Source organism: Oxyura jamaicensis, chromosome 2 (genome assembly GCF_011077185.1).
Source record: "Oxyura jamaicensis isolate SHBP4307 breed ruddy duck chromosome 2, BPBGC_Ojam_1.0, whole genome shotgun sequence".
NCBI lineage: Eukaryota > Metazoa > Chordata > Aves > Anseriformes > Anatidae > Oxyura > Oxyura jamaicensis.
In genome coordinates, this window is record NC_048894.1 from 69,308,860 (window position 1) to 69,333,323 (window position 24,464).

At 43.2% G+C, this 24,464-nt stretch overlaps 1 protein-coding gene across 3 annotated transcripts in view; it reads right to left on the reverse strand.

Moving 5' to 3' along the window:
• Window positions 1-24,464, reverse strand: part of RREB1 (ras responsive element binding protein 1) — an 81,738-nt gene that overhangs the window by 56,125 nt on the left and 1,149 nt on the right. For 2 of the 3 annotated variants that reach the window (XM_035319416.1, XM_035319417.1), the window contains exons 2-5: window positions 10,376-10,495; window positions 8,906-9,108; window positions 4,178-4,267; window positions 2,612-2,775 (exon numbers count right to left, since the gene is read on the reverse strand). In XM_035319416.1, the coding sequence (XP_035175307.1) occupies window positions 2,612-2,775; window positions 4,178-4,267; window positions 8,906-9,108; window positions 10,376-10,495 (577 nt within the window). Of the gene's footprint in view, window positions 1-2,611; window positions 2,776-4,177; window positions 4,268-8,905; window positions 9,109-10,375; window positions 10,496-15,102; window positions 15,248-24,464 lie in introns of those variants that run through there. The other variant, XM_035319418.1, reaches the window with a different exon arrangement.

Below are 24,464 nucleotides of genomic sequence, written 5' to 3' on the forward strand. Positions count from 1 at the left end.
ACCCATGATTTCTCCCTCTGACCCCACATTTTGTGTGATGCTCCACAGGGATTGCAACCCTGGCTACCGGAGGCACATTAGGAATCTTGTTCTTTGCTGGTTTGGGCACCCATCTGTCACTGCTTAGACACTCTAGCACAAAACCAGAAAACAATAAAGCAACTGTGTGCAGGAGCAGAGAAAGGTGGACTGGTGTTACCACCCATCTGGCACAGAAGAACAGACGTAGTACCACCACAAGCAAGACCTGCAGGTATTGCACACAAGGACTGGGAAAGCAGGTCCTTGCCCCCGGATCCTGAGGCAGAAGCAGTTTTGAATGTGATGCGAATGGCATTCATCCACAGCACTGGCAGGCCATGGGACCTGATGCTAGGTTTGCGGTGCCTACAGAAGAATTTATTTCGGACCATCTTAGACTAGAAATACCTGTTTCTGAAGGAAGTACCTGGTGGGCAAAATCTTCCTTGTGAGCATGTCATAGTACCATATAACAAATATCATTTCACTTGGTATTTATTCTCATCTGCCTACTTGCACATTCATATTTTCCACCTCGGCATCAGGATTCACTTTTACAGTGTATTACAGCATCAAGAAATGGTTATTCGTTGAAAAAAAGATTGTTTTGGTGCTGTCCTGCCAACCATTGCCCTGCTTTTGCAAAACTACCCTCTTTAGGTAGGCTCAGGATCTTGCCTGTCCCAGGTCTGGGGCCACTTGCTGCAGTGTCAGTGAGCTTTCTGCAGTATCCCAGCACGCTGCTGCAAAGTCGGCCTACACAAGAAGGAATTTTACAGAGCAGACAGGAACCAACACCTGTCAAAGAACTTTTAACAGGAATCTTTTCCTTGCATGAACTCAGGTCCTTCTTAGTGTGGGTAGTAAACACTGTGCTCCATCCTGGAAACTTCATGTAGCGTCTCATTAACAGGAAAAATTTTAATTGAACAATCTTCTCATTAGAAGGTTCTGATCTATGGTTACTTCTTTTGGGCAAGTCAGTCAGCCTGGCAACTCTGACGAACTGCTTAGAAAATGATAAGGGTTGTTATACAGGGAAACCCCAATAAGCAAAGGGTATTACATCAACATCTGATAGGCCTGGAGTAAAGTGCCACAGGAAGCCTCTCTTTCCAGTTTCTGGGAGAGGATGAGCAGATGCCTAGGGAGAAAAAAACTAAACAAAACATGCAAGCAGCAAGCAGCCTGGGTTGAGGAACAGGACACAACGGTGTCCAACAACACAAGGTTCCTGGTGCTGGAATTCACCCTCTTGATGCCAAAAGTGGCATCAGCTGCAACTCAGAAACCGCCCTGCCTTCCTCATGGCACATGGAGCAATGACCCAGTCTGGGAAACATGTGGCTCGCAACATCTCTGCCTCCTGGTCAGATGAGTCAGACGTGATTTATTCAGTGCCCAAGGCCACTATCTCCTCTGAGCATCTTTATGTCTTCCCCTTCCCATTTTACATTTCTCTCCCCAATTCTGATCAAGTACAAGTTAAACAAATACAGAGTTACAAAACCGCATACACTCTCATTTCTCCTCCATTTTTAAGTGACTGTTTAAACTGTTCAATAAGATATAGAGAAGGTAGAGCTCCAAGCAGGTACTGCTTTCTTTGTTCAGGAGTATGTTATCTCTTCTATTGTCACTGAAATCACGCCTTTCATTCCACCCTTTCCAAGCATATTGCTTGGAAAATGATTGGTAATAATCAAGGAAACAAGTTATCTTCCCTCCCACACAAAACCAGTCCGTAACCATGGCTCTTGTCATTTTGCTTATAAGCTATGTTCCTTTCCCCCACCTGTTTTACAATTTCTTTGTAGGTTGTAAACTCTTTGATATGGGGACTAAAGCTATGTGGGAATTCACAAACTGTTAATCAGCTCTGAGGTGCTCCACCCATGCAAATAAATGAATACTGAATTGGGGGATGAGAGAGGGGAAGGAACATACTTATGATTTAACATTCAGTTTCCCCACTTCATAACTGTACATATTGCTTTATCCTTACTAAAGAAACTATATGAAACATGTTTGATAACTCTGGTTACAGAGAATTTCCCATATCTACAGTGCAGTAAGTTGTCTACAGTGCAAGTAAGTACTGATTCGTGTATCTAAAAACCAAGATCTATTATACTAAAGAGACATCTTCATGATGGCACTTGGATACCTCACTTCTTAACATCCTCCAACACCAAAGATGTCCCAGTACAACCATTTGCATCTGCTACACTGAAGTTAAAAAATCAGAAGCTCCTTTACAACTTGGCTATATATTTTTATCCTTCAAAAAAAATCCATCCCATTTGTCAAAATAATAATAATAAAACCAAAATACTTCTGGATATCCACAACAACTCAGTACTATGTGAAGAGAGCTAGGAGACCTGTCTCAATCCTGGTGTCCTCCCACAACATAAGCATCCTAGTAGCTGTAGAGCGCGCATGTGTGTAACTCCGTATTCAATACCAGAGTCCGTATTTTCTGCCCAAGTAAGGATCTTTAGTCAGCTTCAAAGTCCTTCCACAGAAATAAAACCAGCCCCCTATCTCGTAATGCTTTCCAAACTCCTGGGTCACAATCAGCACTCACCTGTGCATGTTTCCATTGGTGGTGAAGGACTGTCCACATACTGAACATTTATAAGGCCTTTCACCTGAGTGCACCAGCATGTGGCGATCAAGGGAGCTCGCTGAGCTCAGAGACTTTCCACAGATGCTGCAGGAATGGTCTGTTCCTCCAGTGTCAGTGTTATGCTAGAGAAAGCAATGATTTTTTTTCATTGAATGCCCCTTCTAAAGTGCCAGTAAAATACCAGAGAGATTTACAAACATCTTAAAAGCAGCTTTGAAGAGCCACTTAACACAATACATTATATCAAGGTGTGCCCCATATAAACTTCTCTTTTCCTGAGCACTCCCCCCTCAACTCCACCCTCACACTTCACTTTTAACTCCTTAATGCACCAGCACGGGTAATTGCTTTGTGCAGCCTGAAGTGCCCACCACTTTTCCCCTGGGTGTGCAGCAGAGGGGTATAGAAAGGGATCCAGCAACAACCCATCAGACAAATGGTACCTTGGGATACCTTAACTTATGCAGTGATTTGGGTGAGTGGTAAGGGGGAAAACAGAAAGAGGATGTAATTATGAACTTTATGGCAGAAGACACTTAACATTTAATACTCTATAAAGATAATAATTTTGAAGTAACTGAGAAGTAAGAAAACAGAAGGAAGCTGCTTCTGAATTCACATGCAGGCTCCTATGGCCATAAGAACGCATTACAGGGCAAAACATGGCTATTAGCTACCTGTGCTATATGTACCACTCTGTTACTTGCATTCAGATATATTTTTTCCTCACATAGCAAAAAAAAACAAACAACAAAAAAAAAAACACAACAACAACAAAAACAAACAAATGAGAAAACAACAACAAAGCAGAGAATTAGGAAAAAATAAGTAACAGTTACAGTACAGAAGGGAAAACTGAAGTAGTTATGTAGTGGAGTCACAAGGGTGAACTCACAACTTAACAACTTAACAACCAAAGTAGAACTTTCTGACAGAAAAGGCCAAAGCTCCTTATAAAATGCATATACATTTCAAGAGGAGCAGGAGGCAGCCTGTAGCTGACAGGAAAAAAAAAAAAAAAAAAAAGTATCATATATTTGTAAAGTGTATTTTTAATTCTGCCTCCCAAAATTGCTGTACTATGGTAAAGGACAGAGAGGCTCTTCAATGCTGAGATGATTTTAAAATTGTGTCTTCCTGCTTCTTAATTTGCATGAACAGTAAAGGGAACTGTATTCAAACAGGATAACAAAACAGGACTTATGCTTCATGATGGAAGTGGTTTTCCGGATCCTTAGGATACCTTAAGCTATGCAGAACAGGACACACATCCTTGTTTGAGCCACTCGGGGGGTGGGGAGAGGAAGGGGAGGAAGGGAGGAGAATTACCCCGTTGTTTTTGTTGTTGTTGTTGTTGTTGTTTTAAAGCAATACCAGGGGAGGGTTTAAATAAAAGCAAACCGATTGCAAAAAAGTTATAATGAAGCATTTCTGATTTGTACACAGAACTGTTCTTCACCATTGCAAATGCATACTGGCAAACCAGACACAATTAATAAAGAATCAAACTTGTACTTTGTGTACCTGACGAATGTGCATAGTTAGCTGGTGCTGTGTAGTGCAAATCTTTTCACACAGAGGACAGGTATAGGAAGACTTCTCTTCTTTTGTTTCCTGTGAACAAAAAAATCAGGAGTATCAATATAAAAGAACTGGAAAGCTGTTACTGCTTGGGATGGAAAAATAGAAGCCATCCTAAGTACAAAAGGCTACTGCTAACAGAACAACTTGTATGTGTGCATTTATCATCCTGATAGATCCCTCAGGGAAGTTTCAGAAACTTCTGAATTTATAAATAGGAGCCATTTCAGCTACCACAGAAGTACAGCAGCTGTTTTAACAGCACACTGATACTCGGCAGTAGCAGTTTAGGACAGGAAGTGAAGGCAATTATTGTGACCAGCTCAAACTGCCAGGAGGAATTTAGGTGAGCAGAAAGTAATTACCCAGCCTGGAAACCTGCCAGATTATGCGGGCAAACACCACTAATCTTACAAAAGATCTTTAATAAGCACACGTCTTCAGGATTTTGGGTTTTCCACCCCATCTCAGTGGCAGGGCTCTATCCCAGTGCCCTTTTCTCAGGGCTGTGCTTTCTGCTCCTCGTCTGACTCAGAAGGAAGAGCGGCATTTACTGAATCACCAGCACCATTTCCCTGAGCATCCTGTGTTTCTCCTGGAAGCATCCCATCCAGGCAACACCGGCCAGGCCCAACCCTTCTTAAGCTTGCAAGATCTGATGAGATCATAGCGAGAAAGAGGTGACAACGCAGGAGTGTACGTGACTCAAAAAGAACACATTATGAACCCAGCTTTTCTCCACCCAGGTGAGAATCAAGAGTTAGCATGGTCAAACCACGAGTACAAACAGTGCAGCCGACCCAGAGAGCTCAGCCTGATTTAAGTATGCCCTTGAGACACTGAGTAAAACCACCACTCTTTCAGCCAAGGATGAAATGGCACTCACACAGGAACCAAAGGCATTTGCCTGAATTGTCCGCAAGGATGACTACTGAGTAACATATGGGCATTTTCACCACCTCGCTAACAAGCCCAGATGAGGCTTCTGCACTCAAGCCTGTATGACTCAAAGCAAGAAGGTCTGCCACTGAGTTAAATCTTTGTTTTCTGTAGAATAATGCACATCTTTACCAGCTAGAGAGATCCACTGCCTGTTACCTCAACTTCTGGTGATGAGAGTACCAAAAAACCATCTCTGCGTGACCGATGAGAAACAACAGTATTTATGCTAAAAGGAAGCATTCTACTGAATCTCTTTGCTGGCCACTGTAGGTATCATTAGTAAAAACAAGCCTAAACAAAACAAAACAACCAAAAAAACCCACCACCAAACATAAGCAGTTTTTCAGTCAGAAATGAGAGGGAGTTGAAGTGACTATCTATCCATTTCCTCTCCCTCTGAACAACTCTTATTCCCTATCGCTGTCCTGAAAGTCATCAACTGAGAAAGGACTGTTTCTGGATTGTCAGACACAAGCATTTGTGGGGAACACTGAGAATGAACACTCAAGCTCCTCTGACAAACCCTCTGGCATTTGGGGTGGAAAGATGCTGACACAATGATAAAGGTTTTTTTAAGTCTCAACTTAATAAAGCATTGTTGCTTTCCACATCATTTGGGGAAAAAATCTATAGAGAAATCTAACTAAAATCTACAGAATCTGCTAAAATCTAACATGTTTTCAAATGTAGGGTCCATGATACTTTTCTGTTAACTTCAGTGACGTGGATGTGAATGAAGAGCTACTTTCTCATTTTGACTCAAACAAAACTTCAAACCTCACTTCTGGAAGCACCAGGACCACAGCAGTTAGGCTCTCCCATTCCCCCGTATTGTTTCTCCTGTAGATAATTTTCCAAATGTTTTTCAGGGCTCTCCATCCTGAAGTTAATCACTGCAGGCCGTGCACACGGGCCAAAGCCTATTGCACTATTACTCAAAAAACATTAGAAAGCAAGCAAGAAAGGCTGCCATTATGAAGTCTGAGCACACCAAGAAAATTAAAATGCATTATCCCAGTGGCCCACACACACATTTTTATACACAAACATATAATTCACACACATGCATTCCATCCTACTTATACAACTTTAATTTTACTATATGCAACCGGTCTGTGGAGTAATGTTCGGCTCCAATTATACTGCAACCCTGTTAAAGTTGGCTCAGGACAGAGAACAAACACACTGTGCTGCGAGGAAAATCCCTGCAGCTGTGCTGACAGTTTAGATGGTGTTTAATCCCCAGGGTATTTCTGTGAAATTATCAACCTACTACTTTATTTTGCCACCCTTCTAAATGGGTGATACAGTTCTACATGATGCAATTAATTGTTTCAGAGCCTGCTTTCTAGACTGCCTGCTCTTTGAATCAGCAAATTAACAGAAGATAGAGTAATTAATGGTTCACCTTGAAGCAAAGATCAGAAACACACTATAGCTCTGCCAGAGCTGATTAGTATTGAATCTGGGGTTTATTATTAACTAAAACCCAAACTTTCTCCAGTGGTCACACAGGGTACATGCTGCATACCGTAACACAGCTCAAGCAAATCAAGGGTAGCTACAACAGGACTGCTGTTGACTGACTCAATCCAGACCAAAAAACATTAGCATCCCTATTGTAAAAGCACCCTGCTCACAAGTGTAAAACATGGCACTTGGCTACTTCACTAGAGCCAGGCTGGTGAAAACACACTTCCTGAACTAAAAGATTAAATTAGCAGCTAATTTGTTAGTTACTCTCAAGTTAGTCAACCTGGCAGGAATGCTCTGCATTCAGCTGATGGCAAATGCTTCAAGATTTGTGCATTAGGGTTTTCTCTGGCTCAGGAAACACCTTTGTCCCATCTTTTCTTTTCAAGAGCATAGCGAATGAGAAGCTCAAATGGATGCAGGTTGATGTGAGAACACGTTTATTAGGCTATGGGTAGACTAGAGCCAAGATAAAGTCAGCATTATAAAGAGAACCATCGACTTGGGACAAAGGTTCAGGGCAAAATGTTTCACTGCCAACTCATGGGAAACAGCAGTCAGACCCAGAAAACTAGCTGTTATTATCCTTGCAATTATAATAAGGGGCACATTCTGATCAGAATCAGAGATCTGTGTGCTGTTACACACTGAAACAATTCAGTGCTTTCATTCTGCTACTCTGAAAATGGAAATCCACTGTATTAGATGTTGCTAAACAGATTGATACCCACTTAATATTTCACATCACACTTCTATTTTCTCAGTAATGTAGCCATTTGCCCCTCTGGCAATAACAATCTTTGAGCCTAAAAACAAACAGGCTATTTACTATGTTTTCAATGTATTTATTTATTTTTACACTGTAAGAATCCCTCTTAATCCTGTCACATTTACTCTCGAGCTTCCTTTGATTCGATGCCCATCGAAATATCAGGTGGAATAAAGGTCACCAATGCTAATAAACTTCCCTGAAGCCAAACCACATGGTGTACCAGCAGACAGCTGTGTAATAGCATCGCCACTGAGACTTGTCTGAACTCCAGTGCCTTACTTCACATGATGAAATCAAGGAACCATGGCAGCCCTTAGCTGGGAACACTGCAAATAAACCTCAAAGCCAGGTGCTAGACAGTACGACCCCACAAATACAGTTGCCAGTACACTGCCCAGGCTCTTCATTTAAGAATTCCCATGTTCATTTACTATTAACAGCTTTTAAACAACAAAAAAAAAATCAAGACAAGTCATAAGTCTGTCAACTGGGCAGCTATTTTGCAAGCTATTAATAAACTACTATAGGAACATCACATGAGTCATGCTTCTCAACCTTTCTGGTCCCTGTTACATCTTGATTCATTTACAAATTTTCCATGCTTTGCCACAAGCTTTGAAGTCAAATGCGCAAAGGGATTTGGGGTATTTCTTGCTGTTCTGCAGCACCTTCATTGGCAGGGCTTGATGCAGCAGGAGAGAAATATGGGTATCAACAATCACAGCTTTAACTGTCTCCTTTCACTTCTCTAGATCAATATTGCTATCAACTGATGCCATCAACTGGTAAATGGAAAAAAAAGATAAAAACTACATATATTTGCTCCCTAAGATTTATACAAAGTATTCTGCAATAGCTCTTCATACTTTCATTAACAATGAAGTAAGGGCACCTTACAGTACAATTGTGTGAACTGAGCACCCCGATGGATGTTTCATTCCAGCATCACCTTTAACCTTAAATCACTTGGATCTTCCCCTGGAGCAATCACACACTACATGAAGCGACCCCCACAACAGCTGAGCCAAGCCCCACAGCCCCCTGCCATACCACTCTGCTCCCTCTCTGAGCAAGCTCAGTTCCAGCTACTTCTTTTCTCCTAGGTTAATGGAACAAAATGGTCTCCCAACAAATCAGGCAAACGCAAGAGCCTGGTAACAGATGTGGCAGGGAAAATGTGGCAATTTTGGCTTTGCCTCTGCTGTTGTCATCTGGTACATCAGCTTGCCCATTGCATGATGTGGGAGTGTGTGCTCCAATGTTTTACATGTGAATCCAAGCCAGTGGACCCCTTCCATCCCCAGTTTTCTAAAGTTAAATTATGGAGGGACACCAGAAAACATCCATATAGGGGCAATGGCAGAGGCAAGGCATACCCATTGAGGGAAAAACAGACAAAACCATCAACAAAACATAATTACATTTTATCACTTCCCATGCAGCTGTTTAACTTCCCTTCATCCCCTGTACTTGGGCTTACATACCTGATTCCTCCTGCCAATCCGATTTGGTGCAGGAGACTTGGAGGGGGATTTAACATTTTGAGAGTTCCCGCCATTTTCAGCTATCTTCCCCACATTCATTACTGCTGACATCATGGCGTCAATGGAGGACAAGTCTGCTCCGTCCAAACTGTTGGGTGAACTTGGTGATACCTTGTAGCTGTTTAAGGTTTCCAGCTGCTTCTCTGGATTAAAAACAAAAACATACATAGGAGTTGCTAGGCCATCTGAAAGAAAACAAAACCCCACAGTATTTTCAGCTGCCTGTACCTTGCACCACACTGTTTGATCTTCATGGACCATATACAACGTCCCATAATAATTGGAGTTTTTCTTGTTAAAGTTTCTTATATTTGAATGTGTAGGATAAGCTGTGCATTTCTTCTCATAGAACATCCATGTTACCTTGATTTTCAACCTTAATTGAGTATGGCACATGTGGAGTGATTTACCTTAAATTCTCTTGCTATAAAATGGTATTATTTGTGGTACCTAGCGATCGCAACCAACTATTAGAGCAGTACTGATGAATGTACACTCTGGCAAACGCCGTCATTCAAACCAGCATGTGTTTTGAGCAGAACTGCTCAATTAAGGCATTAGTAACAAAGCATAGGATACTGGGTTCTCAGTCTAGCATAGCTTAAGCCAGCTCTGCATATGAGTAAACTAAATTAGCAAAAATCCAACCCCAAATCCCCTAAAATGCCTCTTTACTGCCACAGCTGTCATCAGTGTAGAGTTGTTTTCTTTTTGGTCTACTAACTCCTATCAGTCCATGGAGTATGTATTACATCCACAACTAATGTTGCCTTGCAGGCAAAGCTGTTCAGGTTCAGACTTCTCCACCATGTTCCCTATTTAGTACATCAAACATATAGGTAAGGCCTTCCACTTTCCTCTTTTGGAGTTTGAAAAGGAGAATGTTTTCAAACTATACGTTCCTTTCCCTGAAAAGGAGTCTCCCAACTGAACAGGAACACCCTGTGAGTCTACCACTCTGTCATCTCAGGTGGACAGCACAGGATCTTAATGTGTGTTGTGAGAGTCACTCTAACACAAGAGGATGTGAGGGTGAACAAGGAGGAACGTGTTTGTGAACATTTGATCTCTGCATAATGCTGTCTTTGAAAGATAAGCTTGAGTATTATAAACAGGTGTTTTTTGAGGCTAAGTAATGTGGTGCCAAGTTACTTGGAGCCAAGAAAATTTTAGTTTGGAAGCCTGCAGTGGTAGTTGAGAATTTATGTGCCCATGCTTCTGCTCAGCATATACTCTTCACACAGACAAAGGTTAGGGATGGGGAGAGAAATTTATGCACCAGTGCCTCTGCTCCATGTATATTAAACCCTTCACACAGATAAGGGTTATGGATTGGGTAAGAAATATTTCTACAAGCTTTAATCAATGTCCTAAATTAGAGAGTCACTCAGAGCTAGTCAAACCAGTTACCTTCATTTTTATCCCCTGATTGACTGAGGCTCTCTTCTTGATTGCTGGTCTCCTCACTTAGTGTAGTAGGTTTAGTAGCGTCAGGCTCTTCGGCCTCTTCTTCAGCAGCACCCTCTAGCACTGGGTGAGGGAGATGGGAGAAAGAGAAAGGGATTAAGTTTCACTGGAAGACATTTTAGCAAAGTAAGACTATACAACCCCTTAGTTTGAGAGCTCCCCCAGTGGGTATGTAAGTTTGATGATGGAAGAACGTGAACAGAGCCAGCACAGCACAGCCAAGCGCCTGCCCACAGGAGCGGCCTGGCACAGGGCTGCGAGGTGCAGCTGCTGCTGCCTCTGCTGGAAACCAGGCAAATGAAGCGAGCAAACACTCTTGAATTGGTCCCCAGTACTCATCCAGAAAAAAAAGGAGGAGGAAATAAAGGAGAGAACAAGCCAGCACATCACTGACAGTTGTGATATCTGGTTAGGAGGCTGGAAGAACATTCTGCAGCTAAAGATACAATAAGTAATTTGTTTTCATTCATGAATATCCCACCCTCCTATTTCTCTTCTTAGAGGATTAACGTTTACTCCAGTAAAAGACTTCATGGTGACCTTATTCCTTCCAGCAGTGGTGAAATGATTACTGAGGTTTCTGGGCCCATTTGGCACATTCCTCACACCCACTGCCCAAGGGCTTTAGGTGAGCTGAAGACATAAGCAACCACCACATTTGCTGACGGAATTTCTCCACGCCCCTTTCTGAAACCACAACCTTATCATGTTATCATTGGGGTTTCAGGAATGATGCCTGTTCTGGCTGGACAATGATAGGGCAGTTGAACACCATTTTGAGAGGTGACAGTGAATGATCAGCACAGGAGAAAGAGAGGAGTTCTTGCCTTGTGGCACCATGTTGATAGCCTCTGAAAAAGGTTATTTGTAATATTGAAAGATACCGATACATTTTTAATGGAGAAATACATCTTCATAACCTTACAAGCAAACTAGTTCATTACGTAAATTAACACACTGTGGACATTTCATCAACTATGATTTCCAGTTTGCATCCAGCAGACTTAATGCAATTTTTCCTTTTTTTCAGAAAGCAGAGGCCTTCAGCCTCAAACTGTGGTTAATGGGGTTTCTTTCTTTTAAAACACATGCTCTCTAGGGTGATATGCAAATCGGTCACTCACATAACACTTTCAAATGTTTTCTGAACAGCATCTGCAAACAAGAAATCACAGCATCCTAACTGTTAACATTTTACAGTGCACACCAAAAGGCAGACAAAGAGAAAAGGCCCAGCTTCTGCTCTCTTGACTTCTGTCAAGCACATCCTTGTTTCACCCAACGCAAGAAAAAGCAACAGACTCGAGCTCCCTATGGTTAACTGCCTACCTTACTGGGAGCTGCACACAGATTAATGGTTTGACACAGTGAACCAGCACAGTCTAGAGCCAAAATGCAGGACCTGACTAAGGACAGACTCTAAGGCTCTAGATAACATTAACTTCTTAAAACACCATTTTTGGTTTAAGTCTCCAAAAACTGATAAAAAGACCATTTTGATGCTATCCTCAACAATTTAAGTTAATTATTCCCTACTCATTTTTGTACTTTTCTGCTAAGCAAAACACTAGTGTTCCCTAAGATGGCAAGGATTGCTTGATCCAAAGAGAAGCCAAGCATCTATCCTTCTGTATTTTCTCCAGCAAGCACGAGAGCTATTGATTTGTTAGGGTCTTTAAAAAAGGTCCATCTCATTCCAGAGCAACACAGTCATTTATTTTTTCTTTCTTTTTAACCACTTATGTAGTAGCTGGCTTAATCCTGAATAGAACAAACACTACAGTTATTTTCAAGACTGGTATAAATATTCTAAGTTGCTGCTGTATCTGGTTAGTACCACCATTTTAAAATATTTGGAGGGATTGCTGTCGGAAAATTAATGCAAGTAAGTGTTTCAGCACTTAAAAACAAGCAAACAAACAAACAAAAAAACTTTCTTCCAAAGTAGACCTATTTTTTTCTCTTTCAGTCAATACCTATAACATTATTGTTACCACTGTTACATCCTGGAAAAAGTTAATCTGTTGTATAAGTGTGAAGACTGCTGTGTCAGCCAACGTAACTTTAAAATTGCGGAGGATCTTTCCAGAGTACTGGAGTCAAAATTCCTAGTGCTGGCTTTAGCGAGAGTGAAAATGTGACTTTTTCATCAAAAAGAGAAGAGGCAGGCATACAGGCACACATTAACAAACCTACCTCCTGATTTTGAAACACCTGCCAGTCTGCTTTCTGTTCTTCTTTCAGGAGGAAAAGTATGTATTTATGCTATTACAGCCTTTCACAATTTCTATGAATCAACAGCTATTTTATTTCTGAATCTAAAACATCTTCCTGCTAATGCAAACAACAGACCTTGTTTTTAAAATTGTTTTCAATACATTAAAATTTTCCTAATTTAAAAGCAGTTGAAAAAAACCTTAAATTCTCAAAAGATATATACCTTTTATGCATGTTTTTATTTACATATGTATTTTCCATTTTCTTGCACAAAATAAAAATGTGCCTCTGAAACAAAGACTACTGCATGAGCAGCACGCACCAATTTCAGAAGCCTAACTTTCTATTTGCAATAGGATATAGGAACAATGAGGATACTGGGCCAAATCACTCCTTCCTGTGGGAAAACCCATGGCAGAAAGCCTTCAGGCAGGAACATACTGAGAGGTTTCTCTTGCAGACTTTTTTTTTTTTTTTTTTAAATAAATGCATCACTGAGGATAGGGAAATGTTTTTTTTCCACAGACCTAAGAAACCCAGGGAATCTGTGAGGCAGCGACCAGCACGGATGCCCTACGCCAGGCTGCCTTCAGGACTGCAAGCCTTCTCAGCTCACAGTGAAGGCCTCAGCTCGGAGGTCGTGCTGATGGAGCCTCCTTCCTCCCTTTCCCCAAAAGAGAACAAAGACCTCCTGGAAAGAGGGACAAACAGGAAACAGGCTGGCAAACAGTGCGGCCTCAGGTTGCATTCAACATCTGACCAAAGCCTCTGGGAAACAGGGAAGTGGTCACGAGCATTCAAGTCATCTTCTTCTTTGATGAACACCCCCCCCACACTCATCCTCTCTTATGAAAGCAGAGAGTGCTAAGACATGTGAGGAGAAAAAAAAAAAACACACACACAAAAACAACAACAACAAAAAACACCATATAAAAACCCCACAGCCCTCTTTGCCTGCCATATCAAGAGACCCGGCTCCCTCCACTTGATGCTGTTTATAAAATCATGTAACTGGGGCAACTGCAATCCTGCTGAGAAACCTCTGGGGCCTTCAGCTCCTCCTCCTGCCAGAGGCCCACCCCTGATGCTGCACATCACCAGCTAATGGGAGAGCCACCGAGAAAGCAGAGGGCTGACAAAAAAAAAAAAGGAAAAAAAAAAAAAAAGAAAAAAAAAAAAAAAAAAAAAAAAAAGCCTTGTTGCTTCCCATTCAGTCTGAACAGGAAGACACTTGCTAGACCTATTTCCTCCTCTGGGATAAAGTGGGACTCCACTGTATGTTAAAGCTAAGCACATCAGCAGTTACTTCCCCCCTCTACTTATATGTATTTATTTATATTTATTTTTTTTTGTTTAAAGACCACTCTCAACAGTTACATCTGCTTCTCCTTCTGGTGAAGAGCATCACAGATGAAGCAAAAAGGAGAACACAGGCCACAAGGGAAGGAAGAAGAAAGGAGAAGAGATGATGAGTCTTCAGAGTCACAGTCACTTGACTTGCCAGCGAGAGGTGGCTACACAAGCATGGAGCTGGTACAAGTCTCTGCTCCAGTTTGCTCCACTGTCTCTGCACATGAGATCTCCCTTCGGAATAGATAGGAAGAAATACACAATACAGGCAAGGAGGGGGAAAACCTTGTGTGTAGCACAAAGCTGCTCATTGTTCTGCCCTAAAAAAAAAGTCCACATCAACGTTAAAGTAGAAGCCATGCACTAATTGGGCCAGGGAAAGATTAACACTCTCTGCCAAATACTTTTATTGGTTTCATTAAACATGCCGCAGTACGTAGTACAGAACACGGTGGGAGGAGGAGAAACGGGGGGAAACAAGGAATGCACCCCCCCCACACACATGCATTTCAAACCACGTTCTCCCATGAGGCCCAAACAGGAATCCTGAGCCTTCCTCATCATTTCCATCTTAGCAATGCTATTAGCTTATTCAAGGCCTTCCCGCTTTTTTTTTTATTATTATTATTTTCCCTCAGTGGTAAAAAAAAAAAGAAAAAAAAAAAAGAAAAAAAAAAAAAGGATCATTTAAATGAAGGCCAGACCTACTATACAAATTTAGACAAGAACAGAACTTCAAAGAGGGATATCGCATTTGAATAAACAAAAGTTTACGGTTTACCCTTGAGATTATAATACCTAAGAACTGCTACACCACTTTCAAAAACATTTCTGATGCACTGGTCTCATACCAAGTTTCTACCCGGAGGAGCAGATTTTCTTCCCAGAGCACAAGGTGACACTCCCAAGCACAAACAGCTACTCCCACCCCCAGAGATGTGCACATCGCCCCAACTACTTTTTGAATGCGATTTTGCTTCAAAGATGACAGGAAGGAAAGAGGGTGAAAACGCGTTGTGTGGGAAGAAAAAAGGGTTAATGCTATTCAAAGCCACTGCCTCAAGGCAAAGGAAAACCAAAAGAAGAAAGTTTTCCCAACTGACCTTTTTAATACCAACTCTGCCCTTGCTACTGAAGTGTTGGTGCTGACTCGGCACCCCAGCGGTAGAGAATTATACTGGCAGCGTCACCTCACTGTCACCACTGCTGGAGCACCAGTACAGAGCAGCCTACGGGGAAAGGAAGACAAGCATAAAAAAAAAGACAGTGGCATGGGAATATTTGGTGGTCGTTTGTTTGCTTAGTATTCAGAAAAAAACAGACACTAAGAATATTACCCCAGTGTTTTTGAACTCGTACCTCTAACTACAATTTTCATCCCGGGACAATGGGGGGGGGGACCAAGGGGAAGCCAACAAAACAAACCTTCAAAGACACCAACTAAAGAGAGCTACATCTCTGGAAAGGCACTCTCGGAGCACTAAAAGACAGATTGCTCATCTTCCTGTTTGACCTCTTGGAGCTATTACTGATACAGTTGTTCTACCAGTGTTAGCATACCTTGCCCTGTAAAATAACCCTATGATCCACCATGGCCATATGCCTCTTCTTATTTAACATAGACACAGACAGATACACACAGACATTGAATAAACAAGTGAAGCACATGCTCATGGCCATGCCTTAAAGCAGAGCTGGGGAGTACCACCTGTTTGCAGGGCAGGGCAGGGGAGGAAGCACCAAACGAGCAAGAAGACCCCACAAACAGATGATCTGTGTATACAGATCATTTTGTACACTGTTGTTACAACACCTAACTGCCAGCCTAAATTTTGAATATTCAAGTATGTTTACTCCTCTGGTTTTATTCCTTCGCATGCACGATGAGATATGCAAGCACATCTAGTTTATATGCAGGTTTTGAAATCCATGTCTGGATGACTTATCGAACGTTAGTGGTCCTCAGGACTTTGACTTAGCTGACCAAAAGCATCTCTCATAAAACACACTGGAATTTGAACTCTGTTACTGCCTTAAGAGAACTGCAACTCTGAATCATCATGATACCCTGGTACCATGCTGATAAGGTCACCCTGAAAACAAGGAAGCTACACTAATCTAACAGGCAGATGCTGTACTGGCAAAGAGAGGCTTCCTGGATGAAATTCTCCCGTATTTTCCAACTGGTTTACAGCAATACAAGGAGACACCAGGCAGCACTAATATAAGACGCATTCATACCTGTCTCTGTGGCCCTGCGCTCAGCTTGCTAACTTACATAGCACCCCCTGTTTGTTCCTTTCACAATGGCTTTGTGCTGTGGGACTGGCAGCTCACACAAGAGCCTGTGGTCTTGCTAGGCTAGAAAAGAGAAGCGAGGCACATGCTGCTTGAGAGCGAAAGCAAAATCTGATGGCTCCCAGGCCCCTGATGGGAAAGCCTAGTTCTCTGCCTGCAGACTGTGCACCTCCAGGGGTTTGGTCTGAGCCTGCACGAGCTCCCCCCCAGCATCACTGTGCCCAGGAGGGCCACGCCACACAACACGCACAGCCCTGCAGGAGCTGCAACCACCCCCTTATTTTGTCGGACCAGCTGCTGAAAAATTTTGAGATTGCCTAACGCCTTATCCCTCCTCCCCCATACCAAAGACGTGTCTAAAAGCTGTTCCTCATCCTCACCGTTTGTATCAGCTTGCGGGTTAGCACCTGGCCCTCCAGGAAGCCTTTGTCACCAAACTGCAGTCAGCTTTGAGAACTTGTTCAGACAAAAAGGCCACTGAGATTTGAAGACAGCCTAACAAACTTGGGGACACGAGAGCCGCTTTCAGACACATGCAAAAATATGAAGTCGGGAAAACAGCAAAGTAATAATGCAAGCAGCTGTAAACAGACGTCCCTCCACTCCTTCCCGTGTACAAACGCCCCTCCATCCTCATCCTTGCCGGCTCCCTGTCCACCATATCTGGGTGCAAGGAGGCCTCTGGGGAGGGTTTCAGCTCCCCGAAATGTGGCCAAGGGAGCACGCCGGGTAAGGCGAGCCTTCGGCACTACCCAGTGTGTCCCCTCCCCTGCTCCCTCCCCGCGCGCCGAGGAGGGACACAAAAGCAATACTGTCTGTCCTTATAAGCTCTGCTTTGCATGTGTTCGGCAAGCTAGGACAGCTGTGTGGACGGCTCGCAGAGTTCCAGGAAGTTGATGTGTTTCTTGGCTTTGACTCCAGTTTATTTGCCTTAGATGAAGTGGCGACCCAAGAAAAGTCCCTTTGCATCCCCCCGGGCGGGCAAGCCGCAAGACAGCAGCGTGCCTTGAGACACCGTGCAGGGTCTCTCCCCGGACTGACGGGCCTTCCTCAGCCTGGCCGCCGCGGCTCTCCCTTGGGCCGGGGCTGGCTTGCGTCCCGCTGGGCGAGGAGATGCCATGGGACGTGGTGCAGGAGAGCGTGGGAGCCCGGGACTGCAATCCCCTGGCAGAGCCGGGGGCTGGAGGACCCAGCCCCAAAGGCACGAACGATGCCGGGCTGGCGTGAAGGAGAGAGCAGGCTGGGCAAACAGTGCTGCACCATCTGCTGCAACAGGCGCTACCCAAAAGGAGCTGAGGAAAATGCAGGAAAATTTAGCAGTGAGGAAGCCCAAAATGATGACCAGCAGGCAGCCCTCGGCCTTGCATGTCCCCCTGCTGAGATGGGAGGTGTGCCTCCAGGAGCTGAGCCCCTCCAGCAGCCCTGGGAGAAGCAAAACCTCACTTGCTGCTGCTGCTGCCTGAGAGAGGGGCAAGGGATGTAAAATGAGGAAACAATCTGAAGCATAGCAAGTAGAAAGCCCTGTGTTTTTTTTTTCTTTTCACATTTTTGCCTTGCGCTGAGAGGAAGAATCACAACATAGCTAAACCCAGTAAACTTAAAACCCTGGGGGAAAGAAACAAACAAACAAAAAAAAGCTATACATTGATGTGCCATAACCTAGACAGCTAAGCAAGCACTGTGCTGAGAGAATGGGATGCTTGCCCAAGAGTCTGAGGGGTGAACTAGACGGACTGCACTTGGGAAAGCCAGATGGAAAACATTTCAGAGTAAGAGAGAAGAAAAGTCACCTCCCCTCCAGCCAAGGCAAACTGCAGCTCCCCTCAACTCTGATGAAGAAAAGGATGCAAGGACAGGGTGCGGGCAAAATGCGACGCTTGGCTCTGCTGGGTGGCTGTGACGGAGATGCTGGCATCCCTGACAATATATGGCCAGTCTAAACCACGGGATGTCTTGTCCTTTTAAGGTGGGCCAAAAGCAAGCATCTGTGCAGCAGCAGCACAGCCCGAGCCTGCAATCAATAGCCCCTGGTGTCACTTAATAAAACAGGGGCTTCTGTGCCTTACTAACTGGCTGTGCAGATGCCCAGGCACCCACCCCGCGGGGAGACAATCGGTCTGGTTGTTCCTCCTCACAGCATCACAGAAAGAAGAAGGAACAGTAACAGCGAGAGGAAGAAAAGCCACGAAACACTGCCGCTGTGCCACTTGCTGGCAATCGGTGCCTGCAGCTGTTGGGGCAGGAGGGGGGGCCCGGCCCCAGCCCTCGCCCCGGTGGCCCTGATGGCCAACAGCTTGGCCAAGGGCAGCCTCAGACCTGCGGCTCTGGGCGAAGGTCCCAGGCAAAGCCCTGGAGGAAAGTGGTAGGAGAAACGAGCAAATGTTTCACTTCTTCACGCCTGTTCTTCGCACGTAGCTGGAGCCATGTGTGTGCAGCAGGACAGGTTTGGAAAGGATTAGAGAGAAGCAGGATGAATCACACAGGGGAAGGCACAGAAAATCTCCTGCACCGGTGCCCTGCTTCTTGCACAGCACCCTGGTTACGATCCTCTTCCTCCAGGAATGGATTTAAAGAAGGCTTCACTGAGGCAAGTTTACAAAAAACGTTCTGAAAACAGGGCATGCTAAACCAGGAAAAGACACCTTCCTTTTGCGCTATGTCCTGCGTGGAGTTTCACCTCTGTAAGTGCATCCACACACAGTAACATTCCTTGTGTAGGAAAGCCCAGAGGGGACAGCATCGGCTCACTTACTGCATCCTTTGCAGCCCACCATTGCTGGCTGTGAGGAAGATACCAGCACACTCCGCATGCAGCACCTTACCAGGTAGCATGCCAAAGCACTCTACACCTCACAAGGTAACACAGTAAAACGATGCGTGATGTGAAAAGAAAGACGGAAATTACAGGGATTAAAACTCATTTCCTGGTGGTGGTGGTGTCAACCATCACGATTTTATCACGAGCCCAGTAAAAATCTGAGCATTACATTACTGCATAAGAATCTCGAACTTTTTTTTTTTTTTTTAAGCGAAAGTTCTAGTTTTCCGGGTTGTGGAGAAAGGACAGAAACATTAGATGCTCAACAAAATATAAAAAAACAAACCAAGATGAATGGTTTTGTATCTTAAAGGCTCAAGCTTTTAAGGATAATCATGACCTCAGATGCTAAACCTGAATTAACACACAGATATCAACATGGAGTCCTTTCTTTACACAGTGTGTTTTGTACCCTGTAACATACACCCTCCAAAACTAAAATGGCTTTTTTTTTTTTTTTTTTTTTTTAAGAGGGAACAGGATCGCTACATCTCGGCACGTTTCTAACTTTTTATTTAAAAGCCAACACAGCTGCACTCTAATGCTACTTAAAGATGAGAGCCTCCACCAAATTCGTTTTAAGCAGAAAGGGATTCAACATGCAAATGTTTTGCAGAGAGAATGATTCCAGAGTTTGCAGCTCTTCTTGCTGCTCTTTTCCAGGGAGCATGACTTGCTGACAGGATTAACTACTGCCAGGCTCACGAAGCTGGGAGACAGCTGCCACATGGCAGCCATTTATTACAAAGCTCCACTTCTCTAAAGTTAGGAAAGGCAGACAATTTCATCTGTGTTATCAGCAGGGTTCCTCTGCTACGCAGGCTTTAGTGACTAGGCTTTTTCTAAACAAACACCTCCTTTTCTCCCTCACCTTGTTAACATCATTATCTTCCTGTCTTCTGTATCTGGTCAGCACAGGAACTATTCCCTCTATCACACTTTCCAAACAAACAAAAAAAAACTCTATAACTAAGACAATTTAAAATGTTCAAACACACACACACACACAGAAAGAGATTTTTAATTAGAAGGTTTTAGTTTGACATTTTAGGAGGGAAAACCACATGTCAGAAGGAGGAAAGAGATGTGCTGGAGCAAAGGGAGTCAGAAGTGTTCTGCACAACCCTCATTCTTTTTAGATCAGCCTCCAGTGCAATATCCAACACAACTACACATCTTTTTCATGAGCAAGACAACCTGTAGCGCTCCTCGTATCCCCATACCAGGCAAACCCTGCACAGACCCACAAGCCAAAGCCACCCTCCTGCCCCGCACTGCACGAGACACAACAGGTCAACCACCTCCTACAATCTGCTAAAGACCAGAAACACATATGTGCCATCCACATCATCTCCATGTGATACTAAGTTTAGATGACCATTGGATACCATTCTCCCACTATTTTCAACCAGAGTTAAGAGATACAAGCTAGGTGTTCAATTTTACCTGGAGTGTTCTAATTCAATGTTTGCCATAGATGCCGGAGTACCAGAAATCACTCAAACTGAGGCTTATTGCCTCCTGAAGGTGAAGGAAGAACCTAGCCTTAAGAAAAATGTCTCTCTCCATCGCTGATGAACAAGTTGCTGCAGCCCTTTGTGCACACACACCGGCTTATACCAGCTGGGCAGGTAGCCTCCAGGGTTGTTTGTGGAGCTCTGAATTCTGAAATAAAGTGTTTTCTTCTTGTTTTAGTTAGGTAAATTAGTTGCAGCAGTAGATGGTGCTGGCAAGCAGGCAAAGCTGAGATCCTCACAGGAGAGCCAGCAGGAAAATTTTAAACAGTAGAACTACTTGTCAGTGGTATTCTTCAGTACGAGTTTTCATTCTATTTTGAAGTAAACACAGTGAAACTAACCTGTGGGAGGTTCTTCCTGCACACTGACAAAATTAAACAGCATCTGTCAATTTTCATAGAGTGCAACACACATGCCAAACACGAGCACAGAAATCCAGATCTACAATTTTTATGGAATTCAGAAGTCCCTCAGCTTTATCAGATAAGTAAAAGAAGCCTCCTCAGAAAAGACATCTATCTAATCCAAAAAAGATGCATACTAAAACCAATAATTGCCTACACACTCACAAACATAAATCCCCCTTCATCCACTACCGCATCCAGCTGCTGACCTTCTACGTTCCTTGTAAAATAGCTTTTGCTCTGGGACTTAAAAAGCCTAGCAGGCATTTCAAAAGGATTTTACAAAGTACACAGGCCCGGCCTTGTAAAAGCTCATGAGGAATCCATGGAGGTCATCATGGAGCTTAGACAGTCTGCAAACAGCATAATCCACGTGAGGTGGTGAGGTAAGGCATGACCAAAGTCGGGTGGGTAGGCCTGAAGACTTCTGCAGCAACTGGCTCGTCCAGCAATGCTGTAGCCCCTGGAGGAACCGCCTGCTGATCTTCAAAGCTCTTCAGTGGGAACAGTCTTAAGTTTCCTGAACACGAGCATTCTGGTGGCGAGGCCACAAGCCTTGTACACACGCAGATAAAAACACAAACTCAAAGTAAACAAACGAAAAAAATCCACTAAGGTTAACAACTGCAAATACCAGCGAGACTGACCCTCTACTCTGCAATAAGCTGTCAGATCCACCCAGCAAAGTTTTGATGCTCCTCGGCACCACAGCCACAACAGGGATTAAGTAGCAGTTTACAATCTCTGCAGCTTTCTTTTGTCTATTATGGGCCGTGCTCCCCATGTGTAGACTTCTGGAATGCAATACTCAGTTGTTCAGCCTAAGAGGGATGCTGCAGCCTGTAGGTGCACAAGGTATCCACTGTAATTCTGCCAAGACCACTGCAGTGTAGACCCATAGGCAGAATTTTAGGTACAGCCCTCAGTTGGCTGATGGGCTGCACAAGGGAGTATGAGTAAAGGGGAGTCTGGACACCTGCACACTGCGAAGAATTGCAGGAAGTTTATTTCAGGAAAGCTGGGAAAAAAAAAAAAAAAGGAAAACAGACAAAATTGTGAACAGGTTTCTTCACTAAGTGAAGTTTCAAGTTGCTATTCCTCCAGCCAGAAACGTCTGCTGCTGGTCCAAAATCATTCTTCTCTTCCAAAAAAACAATTTCACTGCTAGTGCTTCACACATTACCATCAAACAGATGACACAGACAATTCTTCCCATAATTTATGTATGAAAAGGGCAGCTTATTTCATTCTGCTCACTCCCATTGACATGTAAGATTGCACACCAAAACATTAATCTGGAACAAAGTAGTATGAATTATGCAAAGGTTCATCCCGATTCTCTGTAGTTGCAGATGTTAACCATAGAAAAAATGACCAACAACACGCGCAAACAAAAAAACTGGACCAAGTGACCTTTGCATCCACTCATGGCCACCCCAATTCTACAGCAGAAGAGCAACAGTTGGCTAAGTGGAACCCTGACCAATTGCTTTCACATGTGCACACATAGCAAAGCAACATTAAAGTATCATAATCAAACTTGTGATACTGAAATTCATACTTATTTTCATGAGTGATGTTCCCACATGAACATTTTCCCAGTCATATACATACACACCCACACAGCCATTTTCCTTTAATTCTAAAAACGAAATCACCTTCCTTTACAGTTTTTAGCCACTCCATATTATGGCAATATATATATGTTTACACTAATCTTGCTGAGGTCATTTAGGATCTATTCCATGACAAGAGGTAAACAAGAACAAAAGTGTTTTAAGAGAGCCAAAAAAAAGAAACAATAATCATTGGAGGTGGTTCTTTGAATGGGGTACAACTCTTCAAAGGCACAAACGGTATTGCTACCTGACAGATCTCATCCTCCAAACTTCGCACAAAATGGATATTAATTCCAAGCAAAAGTAAAGGATGAAGAAAACCTCAACGCCAGTATTCACAGTTTCACTCAGATACTAAACAGCAGGAGCTATTTTCCAATTCCAGTTCAGACATTATTGCTCTGTATTGTTTTATAAGCCTTCTGAAACTCAGCTGTTCAGTATAACAAGGTACATGAGAAGAAATCAAGAAATTAGCAGCAGTCTCACCTGTTGAGCAGAGAAGTGCATATTTGAATGAGTTAAAACAAGAAACTAAAAGGAGAAAGCAAAAAAAACCACCAGCCAAATAAATAATTTTTCACGGTAAGGTGAAAAACTTTTCTCAGCCTACCCACTCATTTCACACATGGTAATGTGGAACTACCGTTCTACCAAAAATTAGAAGACAGTCACCAGATTTGTTTCCCTTGTTCGTTCATCTGAACTTCAAACAGGGTTTCTGAAGCTGGAGGATTTTACCAGCCCAACTTACTGACAGCTGAAGACAGAAATGAGGCCTTTCTTCATCTGTTAGGGTCTTGCACGACATGGAGACTATGGAGGTAGACACTTTCATAAACAGAAGCAGTAGCAACAACATGTTCGGCATATTTCGCACCGAACTTGAGACATTATTCAATACATATCTGACAGAAATAAAAATACGAAAGCTGGCAACTTCAAAAGTTCCTCAGTAAATATAGCCCGTTAAACTCCCTAAAAACACTAAAGCATGGATAATTTCTGACGTAACAAGGTCTTTAAAATAAGCAAGCTCCTGAAAGGGTGGGGTAGTTGGGAGGGTTATCACACCTCTAGGGGAAGTCAGAGGTTCTATCTTGGCAGCATTTCATTCCTTCATATACCCGGGGGACTGATTAGTTCATGATAAGCAATTAGGCACCCCAGGGAGGGCAGTTAACTGTCTTACCAAAACAAAAAGGCTGCACAAATGTAAGTCTCACTAGATTAAAGAATCACTATCTGAAGAACAGCAAATTTGTGTTTGTTCCCTTCTACTGGAACTAGCAAAGATTACATTTTGCCTACATATGGCACACACAGATCTTAGAAATCCCGAATTTGAGCACGTACTTGCTGCTAAATTGGTAACAAATGCTCTGAAGCATTTTCTTTCCCAAGACACCAGTGCTGGGATGCAGGAAAAAAGGGGGAGGGATGGAGGGGAGGAACACAGTAAATAGTGATTAGAAGACCTGAAATAGTAATCTCATTCAGTTAAATTTGTTTTCCTCATTATTAAAATAGTGCCCAATCAAGGATAAGCTGCAGAAAGCGGAACCTGGAAAGGCCGTACGTAGGAGGCTCCTGCTTGCTGCGAGGCACCTATGTGTGTCACGATCCTGCCCATGTTAAACATTGATCTCTGGTGAAGCCGAGGGCCGAATTCGTCTTTCACCTGCCAACTGATGTAAAAGCTCCAACAAACACCACAACGACAATGCTTCTGACTTACATCAGGCCCAATATATTTCAAAGTACTTCGACAGTTAAAATATGAAGGAATGCTTTTCAATAAGACGACCC